Raw genomic sequence first — 20,802 nt, 5'->3', positions numbered from 1 at the left:
TCCAGATGGTCACTGGTGAGCTTCAAATGTGCCTGGACATGTGCTGGCTTGAGCAGGGGGACCTTGCTGCCCTGCAGGATTTTAAACCATGACAGCATCATGTGTTACTAATGTAATCTTTTTGACTGTGGTCCCAGTTCTCTTCAGGTCATTGAACAGGGCCTCCTGTGTAGTTCTGAGCTTTCTCAGAATCATTCTTACCCCACAAAGTGAGATCTTGCATGGAATCCCAGACCGAGGGAGATTAAGAGTCATCTTGTGTTTCTTCCACTTTCTAATAAATAATCATAACAGTTGTTGTCTTCTACCAAGCTGCTTGCCTGTTGTCCTGTAGTCCATCCCAGCCTTGTGCAGGTTTACAGTTTTGTCCCTGGTGTCCTTAGACAGCTCTTTGGTCTTGGCTATGGTGGACAGGTTGGAGTGTGATTGATTGATTGTGTGGACAGGTGTCTTTTATACAGGTAAGAAGTTCAAACAGATGCAATTAATACAGGTAAAGAGTGCAGGATAAGAGGGCTTCTTAAAGAAAAATTAACAGGTCTGTGTGAGCCTGACTTCTTGCTGGTTGGTAGGTGTTCAAATACTTATTTTATGCAATAAAATGCTAATTAATAATTTAAAAATCATACAATGTGATTTACTGGATTTTTTTTATTTTTTTTATTCTGTCTCTCACAGTTGAAGTGTACCTACAATAAAAATTACAGACCTCTCCATTCTTTGTAGGTGGGAAAACCTGCAAAACTGACAGGGTCAAATACTTATTTTCCCCACTGTATTTCATGAGGTTAAAGATGGAATGTAATATCCAATGAGGGAGCAGAGTTGAATGGAACATTTCATCTTTCACCGAATGAAATATTCTTTCCATTGAACGATTGCAAAAACATTCATTATTTGTTTTATATAACGCCTGAAATAGATCCTTGTCATTTGATATTTTATTACTTTATGAACAAGAGAAAGGGGTTTGCATTTTGAGGTGCGTTACTGATCCTTTGAGGTCAACAAGTTCCAAACAGTCCAACACGAATTTTAAATAACCAGTCAGTCCAGTCCATTCAGATAGTTTAAAAAAAATAGTCCTGACGATGTAGTCCATAGCTGATGCTATGCATCGTGTACAGACGTCCGTCTGCTTTTTTCAGTCCAGCGAAAAATCACAAAAGAAATGTGTCAAGCTCTTCATCTGACAGAGGTTCCATTTCACCTAGAGACGTCCCAGGGAATACTGCAAATACCTCCAGATGGCTTATGGCGTACTGGATTTGTTTTTGTTTTGTTTTTGTTTTTTTGTGTTAGAAGAATGAGCTCCGTCAGCTCACGCTATTTTATTTATTTATTTTTTTTTAAGGAAGTGCCATCACCGCCAGTGTGAGCATGCACAGTGGTTGCAGCGTGCAATAGCATGATACGTTTAGTAACAAAATAGCACTAAAATTGCACACTAAATGGAACACAATGGCAAATGGTGCGAAAAATCCATGTCAATTGACATACATACCACCCATCAAATGACAAGGATCTATTCAGCCATTATAAAAGAGGCTTAGACATGCCACTGCTTTAATGAAAAAATGTGTGCATGTTGGGATCCATGTACTCTTACTGCAGTGTTGAACTTTGTTGAATTACTGTTGGTCAGAAGAAGCACAGGCATACTTTGTAACATGAGCAGCATTTTGTTGCACTCTGACACTTCCACATGAATTGGCACTGCACATGTTTACCATGCAATAAAAAAAATATGCTGTGATGACTCATACACTAACCCACATAAACACATACAAACAGTAACACTGCGGTCTAACAACATGGTAAACATTAGCCGAGTGTGTAATCGACCATTTTGCGACCTCTGAAACCCTCCTGCCTTTTGCTGACAGAGAGGATGAGGACAGGTCCAAAGACCAGTTTCTTGTTATAGCGGCAAGTACAGTTGACACAGGTCAAGAAAAGAAAGATGTGTTTGTTCAAATGGTAAATCCACAGCTAAATAGTATCATACATTGATGAAGATCATCTGAGTATGATCCCTAGTGGGTTGAACTGGTGATTTTTATCACAGACAATGTGGAATGCTGACACAGTGTCTATGTCAAACCAGAAAGTCAGCTATTAAGGAATGACTTCAAAAAACCTCCCTGCTGCCCATAGAGTTTGGTGTGTCATTAGAGCAGTGCACACGTTCTACAGCCCCAAATCAGAAAAGGTTGGGACTATATGGAAAATGCAAGTTTATAGTGAGCGATTTTAACATCCACACAGATGCTGAGAATGACAGCCTCAACACTGCATTTAATCTATTATTAGACTCAATTGGCTTTGCTCAAAATGTAAATGAGTCCACCCACCACTTTAATCATATCTTGTTCTGACTTATGGTATGGAAATTGAAGACTTAACAGTATTCCCTGAAAACTCCCTTCTGTCTGATCATTTCTTAATAACATTTACATTTACTCTGATGGACTACCCAGCAGTGGGGAATAAGTTTCATTACACTAGAAGTCTTTCAGAAAGCGCTGTAACTAGGTTTAAGGATATGTTTCCTTCTTTATGTTCCCTAATGCCATATACCAACACAGTGCAGAGTAGCTACCTAAACTCTGTAAGTGAGATAGAGTATCTCGTCAATAGTTTTACATCCTCATTGAAGACAACTTTGGATGCTGTAGCTCCTCTGAAAAAGAGAGCTTTAAATCAGAAGTGCCTGACTCCGTGGTATAACTCACAAACTCGCAGCTTAAAGCAGATAACCCGTAAGTTGGAGAGGAAATGGCGTCTCACTAATTTAGAAGATCTTCACTTAGCCTGGAAAAAGAGTCTGTTGCTCTATAAAAAAGCCCTCCATAAAGCTAGGACATCTTACTACTCATCACTAATTGAAGAAAATAAGAACAACCCCAGGTTTCTTTTCAGCACTGTAGCCAGGCTGACAAAGAGTCAGAGCTCTATTGAGCCGAGTATTCCTTTAACTTTAACTAGTAATGACTTCATGACTTTCTTTGCTAATAAAATTTTAACTATTAGAGAAAAAATTACTCATAACCATCCCAAAGACGTATCGTTATCTTTGGCTGCTTTCAGTGATGCCGGTATTTGGTTAGACTCTTTCTCTCAAATTGTTCTGTCTGAGTTATTTTCATTAGTTACTTCATCCAAACCATCAACATGTCTATTGGACCCCATTCCTACCAGGCTGCTCAAGGAAGCCCTACCATTATTTAATGCTTCAATCTTAAATATGATCAATCTATCTTTATTAGTTGGCTATGTACCACAGGCTTTTAAGGTGGCAGTAATTAAACCATTACTTAAAAAGCCATCACTTGACCCAGCTATCTTAGCTAATTATAGGCCAATCTCCAACCTTCCTTTTCTCTCAAAAATTCTTGAAAGGATAGTTGTAAAACAGCTAACTGATCATCTGCAGAGGAATGGTCTATTTGAAGAGTTTCAGTCAGGTTTTAGAATTCATCATAGTACAGAAACAGCATTAGTGAAGGTTACAAATGATCTTCTTATGGCCTCAGACAGTGGACTCATCTCTGTGCTTGTTCTGTTAGACCTCAGTGCTGCTTTTGATACTGTTGACCATAAAATTTTATTACAGAGATTAGAGCATGCCATAGGTATTAAAGGCACTGCGCTGCGGTGGTTTGAATCATATTTATCTAATAGATTACAATTTGTTCATGTAAATGGGGAATCTTCTTCACAGACTAAGGTTAATTATGGAGTTCCACAAGGTTCTGTGCTAGGACCAATTTTATTCACTTTATACATGCTTCCCTTAGGCAGTATTATTAGACGGCATTGCTTAAATTTTCATTGTTACGCAGATGATACCCAGCTTTATCTATGCATGAAACCAGAGGACACACACCAATTAGCTAAACTGCAGGATTGTCTTACAGACATAAGGACATGGATGACCTCTAATTTCCTGCTTTTAAACTCAGATAAAACTGAAGTTATTGTACTTGGCCCCACAAATCTTAGAAACATGGTGTCTAACCAGATCCTTACTCTGGATGGCATTACCCTGACCTCTAGTAATACTGTGAGAAATCTTGGAGTCATTTTTGATCAGGATATGTCATTCAAAGCGCATATTAAACAAATATGTAAGACTGCTTTTTTGCATTTACGCAATATCTCTAAAATTAGAAAGGTCTTGTCTCAGAGTGATGCTGAAAAACTAATTCATGCATTTATTTCCTCTAGGCTGGACTATTGTAATTCATTATTATCAGGTTGTCCTAAAAGTTCCCTGAAAAGCCTTCAGTTAATTCAAAATGCTGCAGCTAGAGTACTGACTGGGACTAGAAGGAGAGAGCATATCTCACCCATATTGGCCTCTCTTCATTGGCTTCCTGTTAATTCTAGAATAGAATTTAAAATTCTTCTTCTTACTTATAAGGTTTTGAATAATCAGGTCCCTTCTTATCTTAGGGACCTCATAGTACCATATCACCCCAATAGAGCGCTTCGCTCTCAGACTGCAGGCTTACTTGTAGTTCCTAGGGTTTGTAAGAGTAGAATGGGAGGCAGAGCCTTCAGCTTTCAGGCTCCTCTCCTGTGGAACCAGCTCCCAATTCGGATCAGGGAGACAGACACCCTCTCTACTTTTAAGATTAGGCTTAAAACTTTCCTTTTTGCTAAAGCTTATAGTTAGGGCTGGATCAGGTGACCCTGAACCATCCCTTAGTTATGCTGCTATAGACTTAGACTGCTGGGGGGTTCCTTTGTGTTTCTTTCTCTTTTTGCTCTGTATGCACCACTCTGCATTTAATCATTAGTGATTGATCTCTGCTCCCCTCCACAGCATGTCTTTTTCCTGGTTCTCTCCCTCAGCCCCAACCAGTCCCAGCAGAAGACTGCCCCTCCCTGAGCCTGGTTCTGCTGGAGGTTTCTTCCTGTTAAAAGGGAGTTTTTCCTTCCCACTGTCGCCAAGTGCTTGCTCACAGGGGGTCGTTTTGACCTTTGGGGCTTTTACGTAATTATTGTATGGCCTTGCCTTACAATATAAAGCGCCTTGGGGCAACTGTTTGTTGTGATTTGGCGCTATATAAATAAAATTGAATTGAATTAAAAACGCCCCACAGTGATTCTTGCATTCACTTTGACTTCTGTTTCATTGCAGATACTATGAACCCAAGAGATTTCATATTTTGTATTATTAACTTGATTTCTTTTGTTAATATTCATGCAGTCCTGTTTTTCAGACCCGTACACATTCCAAGAAAAGTTGGAGTGGGGCAATTTAGGGCTGCTAATAATGTATAAATAGCTACATAAAAAATGTTATTTCAAACAGGTGATGACAACAGGTGATTGTGATCATAATTTGGTACAAAAGCAGCATCCATAACAGGTAGACTCTTTGAGGAACAAAGATGGGCACAGGATCTCCAGTTTGTCAAGAAATGCAGGAGAAAATTATTGAAATACCTAAAAACAATGTTCCTTAAAGAACAACTTACATATTTCCTCTTCTACAGTGCATCGTATCATGACACAAGAGTAATCAGAGATTTCTCACATCCACCAATCCGGATACGGCTCATATCCAAGATGCAGTGGAGTCTTCCATGCCCTAATATCTATCTGTGGTGCAAAATGGTGAGAATCCGTGAAGTAGATTTGACATAATCTTTCAAATCCTAAACAAAGTGAAATCTTGATCCAGAATCCAGATATGTATCACCTCCAAAATTCAGTAGAGTCTTCTGTGCCGTTTTGATGTAATCCTTCACAGCCTATATAAAGTGAAATCTTGATCTTGTCATAGGTATTAAAGGCATTGCGCTGCGGTGGTTTGAATCATATTTGTCTAATAGATTACAGTTTGTTCATGTAAATGGGGAATCTTCTTCACAGACTAAAGTTAATTATGGAGTTCCACAAGGTTCTGTGCTAGGACCAATTTTATTCACTTTATACATGCTTCCCTTGGGCAGTATTATTAGACGGTATTGCTTAAATTTTCATTGTTACGCAGATGATACCCAGCTTTATCTATCCATGAAGCCAGAGGATACGCACCAATTAGCTAAACTGCAGGATTGTCTTACAGACATAAAGACATGGATGACCTCTAATTTCCTGCTTTTAAACTCAGATAAAACTGAAGTTATTGTACTTGGCCCCACAAATCTTAGAAGCATGGTGTCTAACCAGATCGTTACTCTGGATGGCATTTCCCTGATCTCTAGTAATACTGTGAGAAATCTTGGAGTTATTTTTGATCAGGATATGTCATTCAAAGCGCATATTAAACAAATATGTAGGACTGCCTTTTTGCATTTACGCAATATCTCTAAAATCAGAAAGGTCTTGTCTCAGAGTGATGCTGAAAAACTAATTCATGCATTTGTTTCCTCTAGGCTGGACTATTGTAATTCATTATTATCAGGTTGTCCTAAAAGTTCCCTAAAAAGCCTTCAGTTGGTTCAGAATGCTGCAGCTAGAGTACTGACGGGGACTAGCAGGAGAGAGCATATCTCACCCGTGTTGGCCTCCCTTCATTGGCTTCCTGTTAATGCTAGAATAGAATTTAAAATTCTTCTTCTTACTTATAAGGTTTTGAATAATCAGGTCCCATCTTATCTTAGGGACCTCATAGTACCATATTACCCCATTAGAGCGCTTCGCTCTCAGACTGCGGGCTTACTTGTAGTTCCTAGGGTTTGTAAGAGTAGAATGGGAGGCAGAGCCTTCAGCTTTCAGGCTCCTCTCCTGTGGAACCAGCTCCCAATTCAGATCAGGGAGACAGATACCCTCTCTACTTTTAAGATTAGGCTTAAAACTTTCCTTTTCGCTAAGGCTTATAGTTAGGGCTGGATCGGGTGACCCTGGACCATCCCTTGGTTATGTTGCTTTAGACGTAGACTGTGTTTCATAATTATTGTATGGCCTTGCCTTGCAATGTGGAGCGCCTTGGGGCAACTGTTTGTTGTGATTTGGCGCTATACAAGAAAAAAGTTGATTGATTGATTGATTGATTGATCCGGATCACCTCCAAAATTCAATGAAGTCTTGCATGCCATAATGTCTATCTGTGGTGCAAATATGGTGAAACTCCATGAAGTAGTTTTGACATAATCTTTAAAAGCCTATAATACTGAAATACTGAGCCAGGATCCACATCCAGATCACCTCCAAAATTTAGTGGATTTGTCCATGCCAATATCTGTGGTGCAAATTTGGTGAGAACCCGTGAAGTAGTTTTGACATACGTAATCCTTCAAAGCCTATATAAAGTGAAACCTTGATCCAGAATCCAGATCCGGATCACCTCCAAAATTTCATGGCGTGTTCCATGACCTAATATCTATCTGTGGTGAAAATTTCATAAAAATCCATGCAGTAGTTTTGATATATATGGTGGCCAAGTGGCTCATGTGCTTGGTTTCAGTGCAGAAGGCTCCGGGTTCAAATCCCACCCCTGCCACATCTCTCCATGTAATGTCGAGTTGCGTAAGGAAGGACATCCGGTGTAAAACATGTGCCAGTTCAACATGCAGATCCACCTTGGATTTGCTGTGGCGACCCCGAGTGCAAACAAGGGAGCAGCCGAAGGGACTTACTAGTTTTGATATAATCCTGCTAACACAGATAGACAGATAAACAGACAAATAAATAAATAATCACTGATTTTATTACGTCCTTGGCAGATGTAATAATTCAAAGAATCTGGAAGAAAGTTGAACACCCACAGTCTCCAGTGCCTCAGACGGTACTGCTACTGCATCAAGAACAGTCATTCATCAATAGCTGATATAGCCACTCGGGCAAGGGATTATTTTGGGAAACCTTTGTCAAGCACCACACTGCAGTGTTACATTCACAAATGTGACTTAAAATTTTACTGGGTAAAAAAGAAACCTTATGTTAACTTTATCCAGAAGCGGCTCCAGCATCTCTGGGCTTGGAGGCATCAAAGTTAGGCCATAACGCATTGGAAACTTGTATTATGGTCTGATGAATCAGTATTCCGGATGTTTTTGGAAGAAATGGATGGTGTGTGCTCTGGACCATCCAGACTATTATTATGGGGTTGTGTTAGTGCTGTTGGCAAAAGTAATTTACACTTCTGTGACAGCAGCATGAATGTGGAAAAGTGCATTTATATTTTACAGCAACATGTGCTGCCTTCAAGATGACATATTTTTCAGGGACATCCATGCGTTTTTCAATGACACAATGAAAAACAACATTCTGCACACATTTCAAAGTCATGGTTGCAGAAGAAGAGAATATGGATACTAGACTGACCTGCCTGCAGTCCTGATTTGTCCCAAGTACAGTGCAGATTTTGAAAGAAAAACGACAACCCTGTGCTGTTGCACACCAAGAAGTGTTGCAAAAAGAATGGTGACAAAATAACACATAACACACTTCATCGCTTGGTATCCTTTGTGCTAAAATGTTTTTAAGTGTTGTGGTAAGGAATAGCAACATTTCAAAGTGGCAGATGCTTTAGCATCCCAACTTTTTTTGGAATGTGTTGCAGGTGTTAAATGAAGGAAAGCATGTTTATTAACAACCCATGAAATATCTTGGATTAATTTTGTCTGCAGTGAAGGGGAAGTCAAAGAAAATGTAAAGATCACTGCATGCTTGCAACTCCCCCCCTCCCCATTTTTTTTCCCTTTTCATTTTCAGTGGCATCACAACTTTTCCTGATATGGACTTGTGTTTAATTAGCTTTCAAGGAATGAGTTCACAAAACCTCGCTGCTGTCCATGCAGTTTGGTGTGTTATTATTACAGTGCAAAATATTTACGTTATGAATGGAGCGGTGGCCGCGCACACACACACACACACACACACACACACACACACACACACACACACACACACACACAGACGCCAGTGCAAACACAGGCTTGACAAACACATTTAACAGATAGTCGCCAATTTATGTCATCCGATGTGCCATCCTGTGTGCAGTTCATGACTGCGTCTATCACTCACCTTCACAACCGGCTAAATGTTCAAACTGTGATCTCAAGTGTCTGCGTGCCCATGTATAGTAAATGAATGCATGAATAATATATGCACTGAACAGCTTGGCAGCTTGCTTACTGTTAGCACCTCTCACAGACGGGCTTTCCTGGAAAAATACTTTATCTCTTGACTCTGGTAGTTGTTATAGCCACACTGCTATGCTGTCTCTTTGAAGCTTCTAAATTCCTTTTTAAGTATGTTGAATAACCGCACAGTGGTGTCTAAGTATAAATATAAAATTATTTTATTCAGTATAAAGCAGATTGCCTGTACTTTTGCCACAGAGATACTTATAACATTCATTACTTCATCCAAAGTTTTTATTTCCATATTTATTTGTGGCAGCAGGTGATCCAAAGGCATTATTTTTCACTCAGCTAAGTTAGACCAATATACATCTAGAAAGCACTGGACATGCAACAACTTGGTTTGATTACATGTTTGGTGCTAATTCACACAATGCATGCAAATTTCCACAACACAATAGAAGTACTAAAGACACAAGAAGGGGTTTCTACTTGTAGAGCTTATTCTGACAATTGAAATAATAGAATATTAAAATATAGTTAGTTTAAGAGTAAAATCACCAATAAAGTAAATAAATAAACTTACTCTTGTCTGACAGTCAAGTATGTGCTATAGCCCAAATAGGTTATAGCACATACAAGGTTTTGATGCAGTTACGTGCTGTTGAGTTGATGCAGGTGGGGTTTTTTTTGTGTATTTTCTGCATGGATTATAGTTGTCTTAATTTGTGTTGCAGCTTGTCTCAGCCACTGTGTTATAGCTTTGATAGTCAATGTTTCTCCACTTTTGATGGTGGGAGTTGATGAATGACACTTAAAACTGGTTCATCTGTCATTTTCTGTCTTCAGTCCCTCCTTTTATTTTATTTATTTTTTTGTTTGTAAGTGACCCACAAATAATTTACTCAAATTACTATTGCTGTTAAGTCTCTTAACGTGATACAGTGCATCCTTCATTCATGTTGTTTGTAAGTGTCCCACAGTGACATTTCTCAAATTACTCTCATTTTTAAGTTATTGAAAGTGTTATTAGCCAACCTTGATTTAGCATAGAGATTATAAGATGTATTTTTTTTTTCCCACCAGCATTCAACATGTCCCTGTAGTAGAGTGTGTAAACTTTAAAGGAGTGTTTCTGCTCTCTAGGGTCCTTTATAGGTATTGCAGCCAATTTGTTCACTTTTCTGCTGCATTTGGTTTTGTCATTTTCTTTGTGTTGACTTTCAGCACAGCAGAGGGTTTCTTTTCCCAATCGAACAACTCCGTGGTAAATGGCTGGGACACGTTCTTGCAGGCTCTGAGCTATTTTCTTAAAATGTTTTTTGGTTCTGCGGCCCTCGGAATGCTCACTGGACTCATCTCTGCTGTTGTATCCAGAAACGGTGTCTGTTTGTGCTCTTTCTTTCGTGTGACTTTCCCGTCGATTGTTTTATTCTCTTAACTCCCTCATCAGTTTCTTAAACACTTTGACCTGAGGAAGACCCCTTCACTTGAGTTTGGCATGATGATAATCTTTGCCTACCTGCCCTATGGTCTGGCTGAAGGCATCAAACTGTCTGGTGGGTTGACACACAAAGTATACACCTTCAGCATAACTGTTTATTTTTTTTTATTCACCCTGAGGCTGACCTCCCACCTGTCTGTCTTTGCCTACAGGAATTATGTCCATCCTGTTTGCAGGAATAGTCATGTCTCACTATACGCATCACAACTTGTCACCAGTCACCCAGATTCTCATGCAGCAGACGTTACGCACAGTGGCTTTCATGTGCGGTCAGTGAATATATTCTTATTCTGACAAATCTTTTTATGTGAGGCTTTCCAACAGTGTTTTTCAACTTTTCTCTACAGAAACGTGCGTGTTTGCCTTCCTTGGTCTTTCCATCTTCAGCTTCCCTCATAAATTTGAAATATCCTTTGTCATCTGGTGCATAGTAAGTGCTGTTTTTGAAAATTTGTACGAAATTTTCCTAGTTTCTGATGTCTGTGATTGGTTCTCTGACCGTCGGCGTGACAGATGCTGTTTCATTTACAGGTTTTGGTTCTCCTCGGCCGAGCTGTGAACATCTTCCCTCTGTCATTCCTGCTGAACTTTTTCAGAGACCACAAAATCACACCCAAAATGATGTTCATTATGTGGTTTAGTGGTGAGGGAGATACAGTGAAATTTTTGAATAAGGGTGATCTCCCATTGCCGATTTTTGGCCCAAATTGCTGCCTCAATTTCAAAAATGAGGTGATCGGGCCTGATTGTCCATAACATTAGGCTAAAGTTGTTGGTCATAGTATATTATGCACCTCGTTACTGCCAATTACAAGCAACAATGAACGCAGCCTCATGACACCAGAGCTACTGGGCATGCTCACAATGGTTCCATCTTCTTATAACCACAGAGATTAGCACATAGACCAGACACCGTAGTGTCTGGTCTATGTGCTAATGTCTGTGGCTATAAGAACATGGTACTACAAAGCTAATAATATATCTGTTAACATCAGAAAACTGCAACTGGATGCCCATTACATTTCCAGAGGTGGGAGCACAGTGGCTTACTGTTCACTCACAGCTAGACGGTCATGGGCTTGATTCCCAACTGGCCTTTCTGTATGGAGTTTGCATGCTTTCCCCATGTTTTGGTGGGTTCCCTCTGGATGCTCTGGTTTCCTACCATATCCATTGACCATATCCTTGACCCAAAATACATAAACCTGCCAAACGGTAAATGTCAGCTGTCCCCGGTTTTTCCATGATATAAGCCACACACACACACACACACACACACACACACACACACACACACACACACACACACACACACACACACACACACACACACACACACTGACTGCAGGGCTGCGCTTCAGTGCCAACTCTCGTAATTGAAAGCACTCTCAGAAAACAGTCTGCATTGTATTTTAACTTTAGCCTTTTATTTTTAACCTGGTATCAGAGTGACTGCACAGCCAACACTTTATTCAAGCATAAAGAATTTATTTCAAGATGCAGAAACAAAATAAAAACCAAAGCCATCTGTAAATTAAGTAAAAGATGCATGTTACCATCTATCTGCACAAAATACACCTGATTGCTCACTTTTGTGGATCACAGTGTGCCACAATGTCATGATTTTTTTTTTTTTTTTTTTTTTTTTTTTTAAGTATTTTCAATTTTCCTGATTGGTCACTTCATTCTGTAAGGCCATTATTACCAGATTAGATACCATAGCATGCCCCAATTGCACATCCAGTTATTTTTTTGAGCCACAGAAGTGAACAGTTGAGTGCCAGAAATTGGCAATGGCAGATCTGCTGAAGAGTAGTTACGCTTTGTGCAATTTGAATCATTTTTCTAATCATTTGACAGTGTCTTGGCTCTGTGTTTGTTAATTGTCTGGTAGGTTTGCGAGGAGCGATCCCCTATGCTTTGAGTCTTCATCTGGGCCTGGAGCCTATTGAGAAGCGCCAGCTGTTCGGCACCACCACCATCATCATTGTACTCTTTACCATCCTTCTCCTGGGGGGTGGAACAATGCCATTGATCCGTGTCATGGACATTGAGGAGAACCAGTCAAGGCGCAAGAACAAGAAAGATATTAATCTGAGCAAGACAGAGAAAATGGTAATGGATGAACATACCTGATTTTAATTAGAACTCTGCACATGCATAGCATCATCAGTTTACTGATGGAATGTTATTCTCCATTCACTGTTGATTGTGGTTTTCCAAAGACACGAGAATACAAGGAATGTACGTGTGAGTGCATGTGCTTTTACCTGTACTACTCATCCATATCTTCTCCATCTCTGCCTCATCTGTGCCCCATTTGTCCCCTGATGTCCTCTTGTTTTATGTCTCAGTACCACTGTTTAGTCAACCTGACCCTGTCTCTCACTCTTCTCCTTTTCTCTCTAGGGAAATACGATTGAGTCAGAGCATCTGTCAGAGCTTACAGAAGAGGAGTATGAGGCTCACATCTACCAGAGACGAGATCTGAAGGGCTTCATGTGGCTCGATGCTAAGTACCTTAACCCCTTCTTCACTCGCAGACTCACCCAAGAGGTGAGAGAGTCAAACACAGAAACACAAACACAGGATGTGATGTTCATATTTCATATCTTTTGTATCTATCAATCGATTGAGAACTGTCCTGTTTGCACATACGCACGCGCGCGCGCGCGCATCTTTGTTGATTGCCTCAGTAGAAAATAGAATTTGAACAAACTTAATTTTAATGGTCTCAGAAGTGATTGTCATTTCTGAGTCTATAGCTTGTAGTTTTGTTTAGAAATTGCCCTGTCAGTTTGATTTTCACCATTTTCAGTGGTTGTCTGTTACTACTTTGTCACTTCTCTTTGTCATTCTCATTGTCATTTGGTAACAGAGGAGACATGCCATTTGTTAGCCGCTGATTAGTTGTAATCCGCATGCTGCCCGTGGGGATCCACGGACTCTAGATTGGGTAGTGTTTATAAAATAGATAGCTGACATTTTTCAAGGGTGGTAAGAAATTAAGCAATGAGTTGGAATAGCGTGAAAGTCCAGAATGTCCAGCAATTTTTAGAAAAGGAACTCTATCCTTTTATGTTAATTTACTGCGTAAATGTATTTAGAAATTGTTTAGGTTGTTATCATATACAGATGTATGCAAAGGTTTGGGCACCCCTGATAATTTTCGTGATTTTCCTTTACACATCATTGGTTGTCTGGATCAGAAATTTCAGTAAAAAAAAATATATATATATATATATATATATAGCAGACAAACACACTGTTATTTGCTAAGTGAAATTAAGTTTCTAGTATTTACAGAAAGTGTGCAATAGTTATTTAAACAAAATTAGGTAGGTGCATAAATTTGGGCACCCTTGTCATTTTATTAATTTGAATACATTTAGCACTAATTATTGGAACACAAAATTGGTTTGGTAAGTTCATTGACCCTTGACTTCCTTACACAGGTGAATCCAATTATGAGAAAGGGTATTTAACGTGGCCATTTGCAAATGTTTCCCCTCTTTGCATCTCTTCTAATGAGTGGCAACATGGGAGCCTCTAAACACCTCTCAAATGACCTGAAAACAAAGATTGTTCAACATCATGATTTGGGGGAAGGATACAAAAACCTATCTCAAAGATTTCAGATGTTAGTTTCCACTGTGAGGAACATATTGAGGAATGGAAGACCGCAGGCACAGTACTAGTTAAGGCCTGAAGTGGCAGGCCAGGAAAAATCTCAGATAAGCTGAAGCGAAGGATGGTGAGAACAGTTATAATCAACCCGCAGACTTGCTCCAAAGACCTACAACGTGATCTTGCTGCAGATAGTGTCTCTGTGCATCATTCAGCTATACAGCGCACTTTGCACAAGGATATAGTGGATGAGAGAGTAATACAGAGGAAGCCTTTTCAGCGTACACGCCACAAACAGAGTCGCTTGAAGAATGCTAAAGCACATTTGGACAAGCCAGCTTCATTTTGGAATAAGGTGCTGTGGACTGATAAAACTAAAATTGAGTTATTTGGACATAACAAGGGGTGGTATGCATGGCTGAAAAAAATCTTGTTAAAGTTGAGGGTCATATGGATTCCAGTCAATATCAGCAGATTTCTGAGAACAATGTTCATGAAGCAGTGACAAAGTTGATGTTGCGCCGGGGCTGGATCTTTCAACAAGACAATGACCCTAAACACTGCTCAAATTCTACTAAGGCATTCATGCAGAGGAACAAGTACAACATTCTGGAATGGCTATCTCAGTCCTCAGACCTGAATATTATTGAAAATCTGTGATGTGATTTTAAGCGAGCTGTCCATGCCCGGAAACCAACAACCCTGAGATGTTTTGTCAGGAAGAATGTCCAAAATACCTTCACCCAGAATCCAGACTCTCATTGGAAGCTATAGGAAGCATTTAGAGGTTGTTATTTCTGCAAAAGGAGGATCTACTAAATATTGATGTATTTTTTTCTATTTGGGTGCCCAAATTTATGCACCTGCCTGATTTTGTTTAAAGAATTATTGTGCACTTACTGTGAATCCTATAAACATTTCACTTCTCAGATATCACTGTGTTTGTCTGCTATATGATATATTTAACTGAAATTGCTGATCCAAACAACCAATGATTTATAAAGGAAAATCATGAAAATTGTCAGGGGGTACCCAGTTTTTTACATACCACTGTACACACTTATTATTATTATCATCATTATCATTGTTATTATATTATTTTCTTAATACTTATATTGTGTCATTTGATTTTTAAATGGAACTCAATGGAAATAAGTGTTTTCACTTGTCATTCATGTATTTTTAATGTATTTAACTCACGCTTCTAATATAAAGATAATTTACTGCCCCCTGCTGGAAATGCATGTGAGTCCAGTTAGCAGTGTCAGCTAATAGTGTAGCTTCTCCAGAACTATTAGTCCTATCAGTGTTCTGTTTTGGCGCTGTTCATTCTTGACCCAAAGTACATAAGCATGCCAAACAGCACATGCCAGCTGTGCTCTGTTTGGAGTGGTGAGCACATTTCCGCTAATCTGCTAACCGCTGATTAGCAAAGATAACTTTTTTGTTAGGAGATGAGCTTTTCAGCTAACTTCATACCCATCAGCGGACCACTTAGCTTCTGCTAAATTTAGTTTTGCTAACTTTTAGTCTGCCAATTTTTTTTTTTTTTTTTTTTGCTGGCATAGTAAGTAAAGCCGAATGGTCAAAGAGCTTGTAAACCCTAAAATCACACGTTAGTTCCTGTCTGTTATATGTTTTGCAGCAGTCAGGCAGCTGTGAGAAGCTGAGCTCAACCCTATCCCAGCAAAATGGACCTTGCCTGCCCGGGTGCTACAAAGAAAAAAAAGTCATTTACATTCAACATAGAGTGGCCCAAACGTGTGGCAAAAGGCATAAAAAGCAAAGCAGGTTTGATATGGTTTGATTTAAAAACCAAACTAATTCGCGTCATTTTATTGATATATTTTTTTTAACATCAACATGCTCATTTTTACAAATTGAAAATACCACAAATATGCTTTAGTTTTAAATTAATGCACTAATTCTGAAGGTTTGAGCATTAAACTCACAGGTGCCAAAAGGCATTATGGGAAAATGAGCCTCCTCATCACTGGTTGCTTGGTTTATTTGTAAAAAACCAACACACAAGTTAGTGTAACCTGTAATGTGTGTGTTGGTTTTTACAGATAAATGTGTATTTGTAAATATGTCATTTGTTTTTCATTTGTAAAAAAAAAAAAAAAAAAATTAGAAAAGCATTTGCAAAACTGAAAATTCTGTGATTCAGCGCACCGACTGGCGACCGTGTGACAGTTGGATGCTATTCATACTCCCATCCAGTAAATGGCTGTGTTCTATGCAATTTGACCCAAAATGTATAGAACACAGCTCGCTGTAGCTTCTGCTATTTTTTTTTCCCCCAGTTTATCATTATAAAAGTCAACTTCAGTTAGCGGGTTAGCTGTTATCAAAGCTAACATTTGGTTAGCGGTGCCCACCACTGTTTGTTTGTCCCTGATCGAAGTTGCACGCACAGCTGCTGTAAGCAGGTCCTTTGAATTTGACGAACAAAGACAGTGACTGAAGACATAAAAACCACTAACCATTTCAGTCATGGTACCAGCGTGACACTAAAGTTACTCATGGTAAGAGCAACATGGAGCTACAAAAACACAAAGCAGTAAAAGTAACAACATTGTTAAACTAACATTTATAACCTCAAAACCCCGAACTCTCATGGTACATTGCAGCACAGCATCGATTGTTTATTGGTTAGCTAACATTGCTAATTTCTCCAAAAATATTTGTCCGATTAACTTTCCATTTTCGCAGCATTCATCTTTTACCCAAAATACATAAGCATGCCAAAGGGCAAATGTCAGCTCTCCCCAGTTTTTGCCTGATCAAAGCCATATACACACACACACACACACACACAGAGGCCACTTAGCTATTATAATTGTAATTATTAGTTGAGTTTTGTGTGGTAGTGTGGTGATTGTGTTTTGTGTGATAGCCTTTGTAGTTTGGATTTACAGTAGATACTGCCTTAATACCGTCTACACTAGATACAAACTTAACAAAATAATCTAATGTGGCAAACATTTTTATGTTTCAAAAATCATCACATCAAAAACGGGTGACGTGCATGTCTGGTTTTTTGTACAAAGGACCTGTTACATGGCCGGATCCAGATGAAAACCCTGACCAACAAGTGGTATGAAGAAGTCCGACAGGGACCCTCTGGCTCTGAGGATGATGAAGATGAAACGGAGATCCTGTGAACTCAACAAACTATGTCAGATGATGTGAAAACAATTCACAGGCATTGTATATTCTGGGCTCAATGGATGCTTGTGGGAAGACAAATGGTCTTTTCAGTTTCAGTCACATGCACTTCTTGTTTGTTCACCTGCCTTGGTGTTCACGTGATAAGAAGAGTCAGTTTCCACTGTGATCTTCAGCACATGGAGTGGGAGAGATTTTGTTAATTTGTACTCCATTTTTTGAAAACTGTGACACTGACTGAAGCAGAATTGCTTAATGAAGGATGTTATTATAATCAAATGAATGTCACACACAGTCAGTATGAGCCAAGGAAACTATCTGTGCTCTTATTCACTGTTCTGCTGATTTGTTTTTGAAGTATTTTTCCATGTTGGTTGAGGCAGGTCAACTGGAGTTTTTAATTTCCTGGAAAACATTCAGTTTTCCAGGAAATTAAAAAACTGAGAATCTTCACACATTTTCAGTTGTTTTTTGTTTTTGTTTTTTTTTTTTTTCTTCAGTTTTTGATCTGTTAGGAATTGAATAGTGAAATTCTAAATGTGCTTAAAAAAAAGAAAAGAAAAAACAAAATCAGAGCATATGTTCATTTTTTTCTGTTCTGTTTTGACTTGAATGTTTTGTGGCGCTTTGCTTTTTAATTCTTGCTGATGTTTTTTACTTTGTCTCACAGGGAGACTGCAACATCCTAATACTGCAGCAGGGTGGTTTCATTCAAATGCACTTTAAACAAAACAAAAACCGCCACAGGTAACTGTTTGGAAATCCCTCTTGTCAAACCAGATGTAATAATTATGTGTGTAAAAACTGCAAAATGTGCATATACAGTGATGTGAAAACGTTAGTGCCCCCTTGAGCTTTTACATGTTTGATATATTTTTAGGACATCAAAAGACAAAACAAAACAAAAATCCAGGCTTGTTATTCTGCACTCACAGTGAAAAGTAATCTCTACATCATGAATTAAAAGCAATAAAAATCTGACGACCAAAATGATGGTGTGACTAAGTACCCCCTGTAGTATAACATGTAAACCATCACTTTTACATCCAGTTTTCTTCAGACAAGTCAGGGGATGGATAGATAAGCATTTCCAAGACACTGATTATACTTTATTTACATCAATTATGTAGAAATACAAACAGTATGGCACTCTGTGGTAAATCTGCGTGGAGCAGACAGTTCTCAAAAACTATATTAAAGGACCGTGCAAGGAGGAGACGAGTGAGGAAAGTCACCAACACACCCAGACAAACCCGAGCAAGTTACAGGCTTCTTAGTGGGGTGGCATAGCAAAACAATTGTTCATTTTGTAATAAAAGCATGGAATTTGGCACACATATTCTAAATTAACTGTTTATTTTCAGATATGAAGCCATCCTGGAGCTGACCTCTAATGAGGTACAGGGGTCAATAAAAAATTACACAGGGGTCAAAATTTAAAAATTCTCCTATCATTTTGAAAACTATACCACATTATTTGTTTGATCATAATGATTCCACAAAGGTATAGTTTGGAATATCTATGAGTGAATGTTCTGGAGTTATGGGGTAAAAACTGCAAAAATGGTGACAAAGATTAGTTTCAGTTTAAAGTTAAAAGTTGCTCCAATTTTGGAAAAAAATTGATGCAAATTATTGGTTGAAATAAAAGGATTAATAAATGGAATAGCTTTGAATGCTTGGTCTCCAAAGTAAAGGTCAAACAAGGTTGACGTCCATTGGAGTCTATGACGTATGACATGTTACCCCGTAACATGATAACTAAGCATGACAGATGGTGCAAACTATTCATCCATCCATCCATCTATTGTCTACCGCTTAGTCCAATTAAGGGTCGCGGGGGGCTGGAGCCTATCCCAGCAGTCATAGGGTGTGAGGCGGGGTACACCCAGGACAGGGCGCCAGTCTGTCGCAGGGCCACAAACAAACACAGACACACCCACACCTAAGGACAATTTAAAGATTCGAATCCACCTAACCTGCATGTCTTTGGATGTGGGAGGAAACCAGAGCATCCAGAAGAAACCCACACAAACACGGGGAGAACATGCAAACTCCACACACAAAGGCCACGGGAATTGAACCCACGACCTTCTCGCTGTGAGGCAACAGTGCAAACCACTAATTCACTGTGCCGCCTGGTGCAAACTATTCTTTTTAAAATGCTATTAACTCAACCAATAATTTGCATAATTTTTTCATAATTTTTTTTTACCAAAATTGGAGCAACTTTAACTTCTGACCCCTGTACAAACTGAAATTGACCTTTATCACCATTTTTGCTGTTTTTCCCCCCATAACTCCATGTAATTCAGTCATAGATGAGGTTGAGGTTCTCTTAACGTGGGTAACCAAAGAAAATCTCAATGAGGGACTTATTTCCAGAAGGGCCCACGGCATGCGTCTCTCACTCCTCGCCAGCACTGTTGTCAAGAGTGCCAGTTGGGAGCGTGGCTGCAATCGGGAAGCGAACCTGAATTTCTGGCGTCCCAGTCCAGTGCAAGCCGTTACGCCACCACCTCCCTATAGATAGTCCAAACTATACCTTTTTGGAATCGTTATGATCAAACAAATACCATAATGTGGTATAGTTTTCAACATGACTGGAGCATTTTTAAATTTTGACGCTTGTGTAATTCTTCATTGACCCCGTAGCTCATTAGAGGTCAACTCCAGGATGACTCCATATCTGAAAATAAAAACATTAGTTAATTTAAAATATGTGTCAAATTCCATGCTTTTATCACAAAATTAGCAATTTTTATGGAAATTTTAGCTAAGCTGCACCACTATCTGTGGCTGTGACTGGAGAAATTACACATAGTGCAAGTTTTGAGTTTTGAGTCACTACTCATAGCTTCATTGTGGGGAGTGGAGCAGAGAATAACTTTCTTTCAACACAACAGATCAAATCTGGCATCTCTGATGTGCTTTTTGGCAAATTGTACCTGAACATTAAAGTTTTCTTTTAAAAAAAATATCCTTCTCTTTACCACTTTATCATGAAGCTCTATAACATGCAACATTTCTCCAGTTACAGCCACAGAAGCCTATAACTTGCTCAGGGTTGTCTGGGTGTGTTGGTGGCTTTCCTTACTCATCTCCTTCTTGCACAGTCCCTTAATTTATAAGAACTGCTCCACACAGATTTACCGTAGAGTGCCATACTGTTTGTATTTCTACATAACTGATGTAAATAAAGTTCAAGACATAATCAGTGTCTTGGAAATGTTCATGTATCCATCCCCTGACTTGTCTGAAGAAGACTGGATGTAAAAGTGATAGTTATATGTGCTATACTAAGGGGATACTTATTCACACCATCATTTTGGCTTTTAGATTTTTAATTCATGATGTACAGAGTTTAAAGGGCAAAATGTTAGAAATTTTAATAAAACAAGCATGGATTTTTGTTTGGTTTATTGATGCCCTAAAAATACTTCAAATATGTAAAAG

At 39.0% G+C, this 20,802-nt stretch overlaps 1 protein-coding gene across 1 annotated transcript in view; it reads left to right on the top strand.

Moving 5' to 3' along the window:
• Nucleotides 1-17,566, top strand: part of slc9a8 (solute carrier family 9 member 8) — a 66,704-nt gene extending 49,138 nt beyond the window's left edge. The window contains exons 9-16 of the mRNA XM_034172603.1: nt 10,272-10,413; nt 10,498-10,603; nt 10,701-10,817; nt 10,896-10,978; nt 11,080-11,191; nt 12,443-12,663; nt 12,958-13,104; nt 17,229-17,566. Coding sequence (XP_034028494.1) covers nt 10,272-10,413; nt 10,498-10,603; nt 10,701-10,817; nt 10,896-10,978; nt 11,080-11,191; nt 12,443-12,663; nt 12,958-13,104; nt 17,229-17,342 — 1,042 coding nt within the window. The 3' untranslated portion in view covers nt 17,343-17,566. The remainder of the gene's footprint in view (nt 1-10,271; nt 10,414-10,497; nt 10,604-10,700; nt 10,818-10,895; nt 10,979-11,079; nt 11,192-12,442; nt 12,664-12,957; nt 13,105-17,228) is intronic.
• Nucleotides 17,567-20,802: the final 3,236 nt, after the last annotated feature.

This window comes from Thalassophryne amazonica, chromosome 6, assembly GCF_902500255.1.
Source record: "Thalassophryne amazonica chromosome 6, fThaAma1.1, whole genome shotgun sequence".
Classification (NCBI taxonomy): Eukaryota; Metazoa; Chordata; class Actinopteri; order Batrachoidiformes; family Batrachoididae; genus Thalassophryne; species Thalassophryne amazonica.
This window is presented reverse-complemented; position numbering and strand designations above follow the sequence as displayed.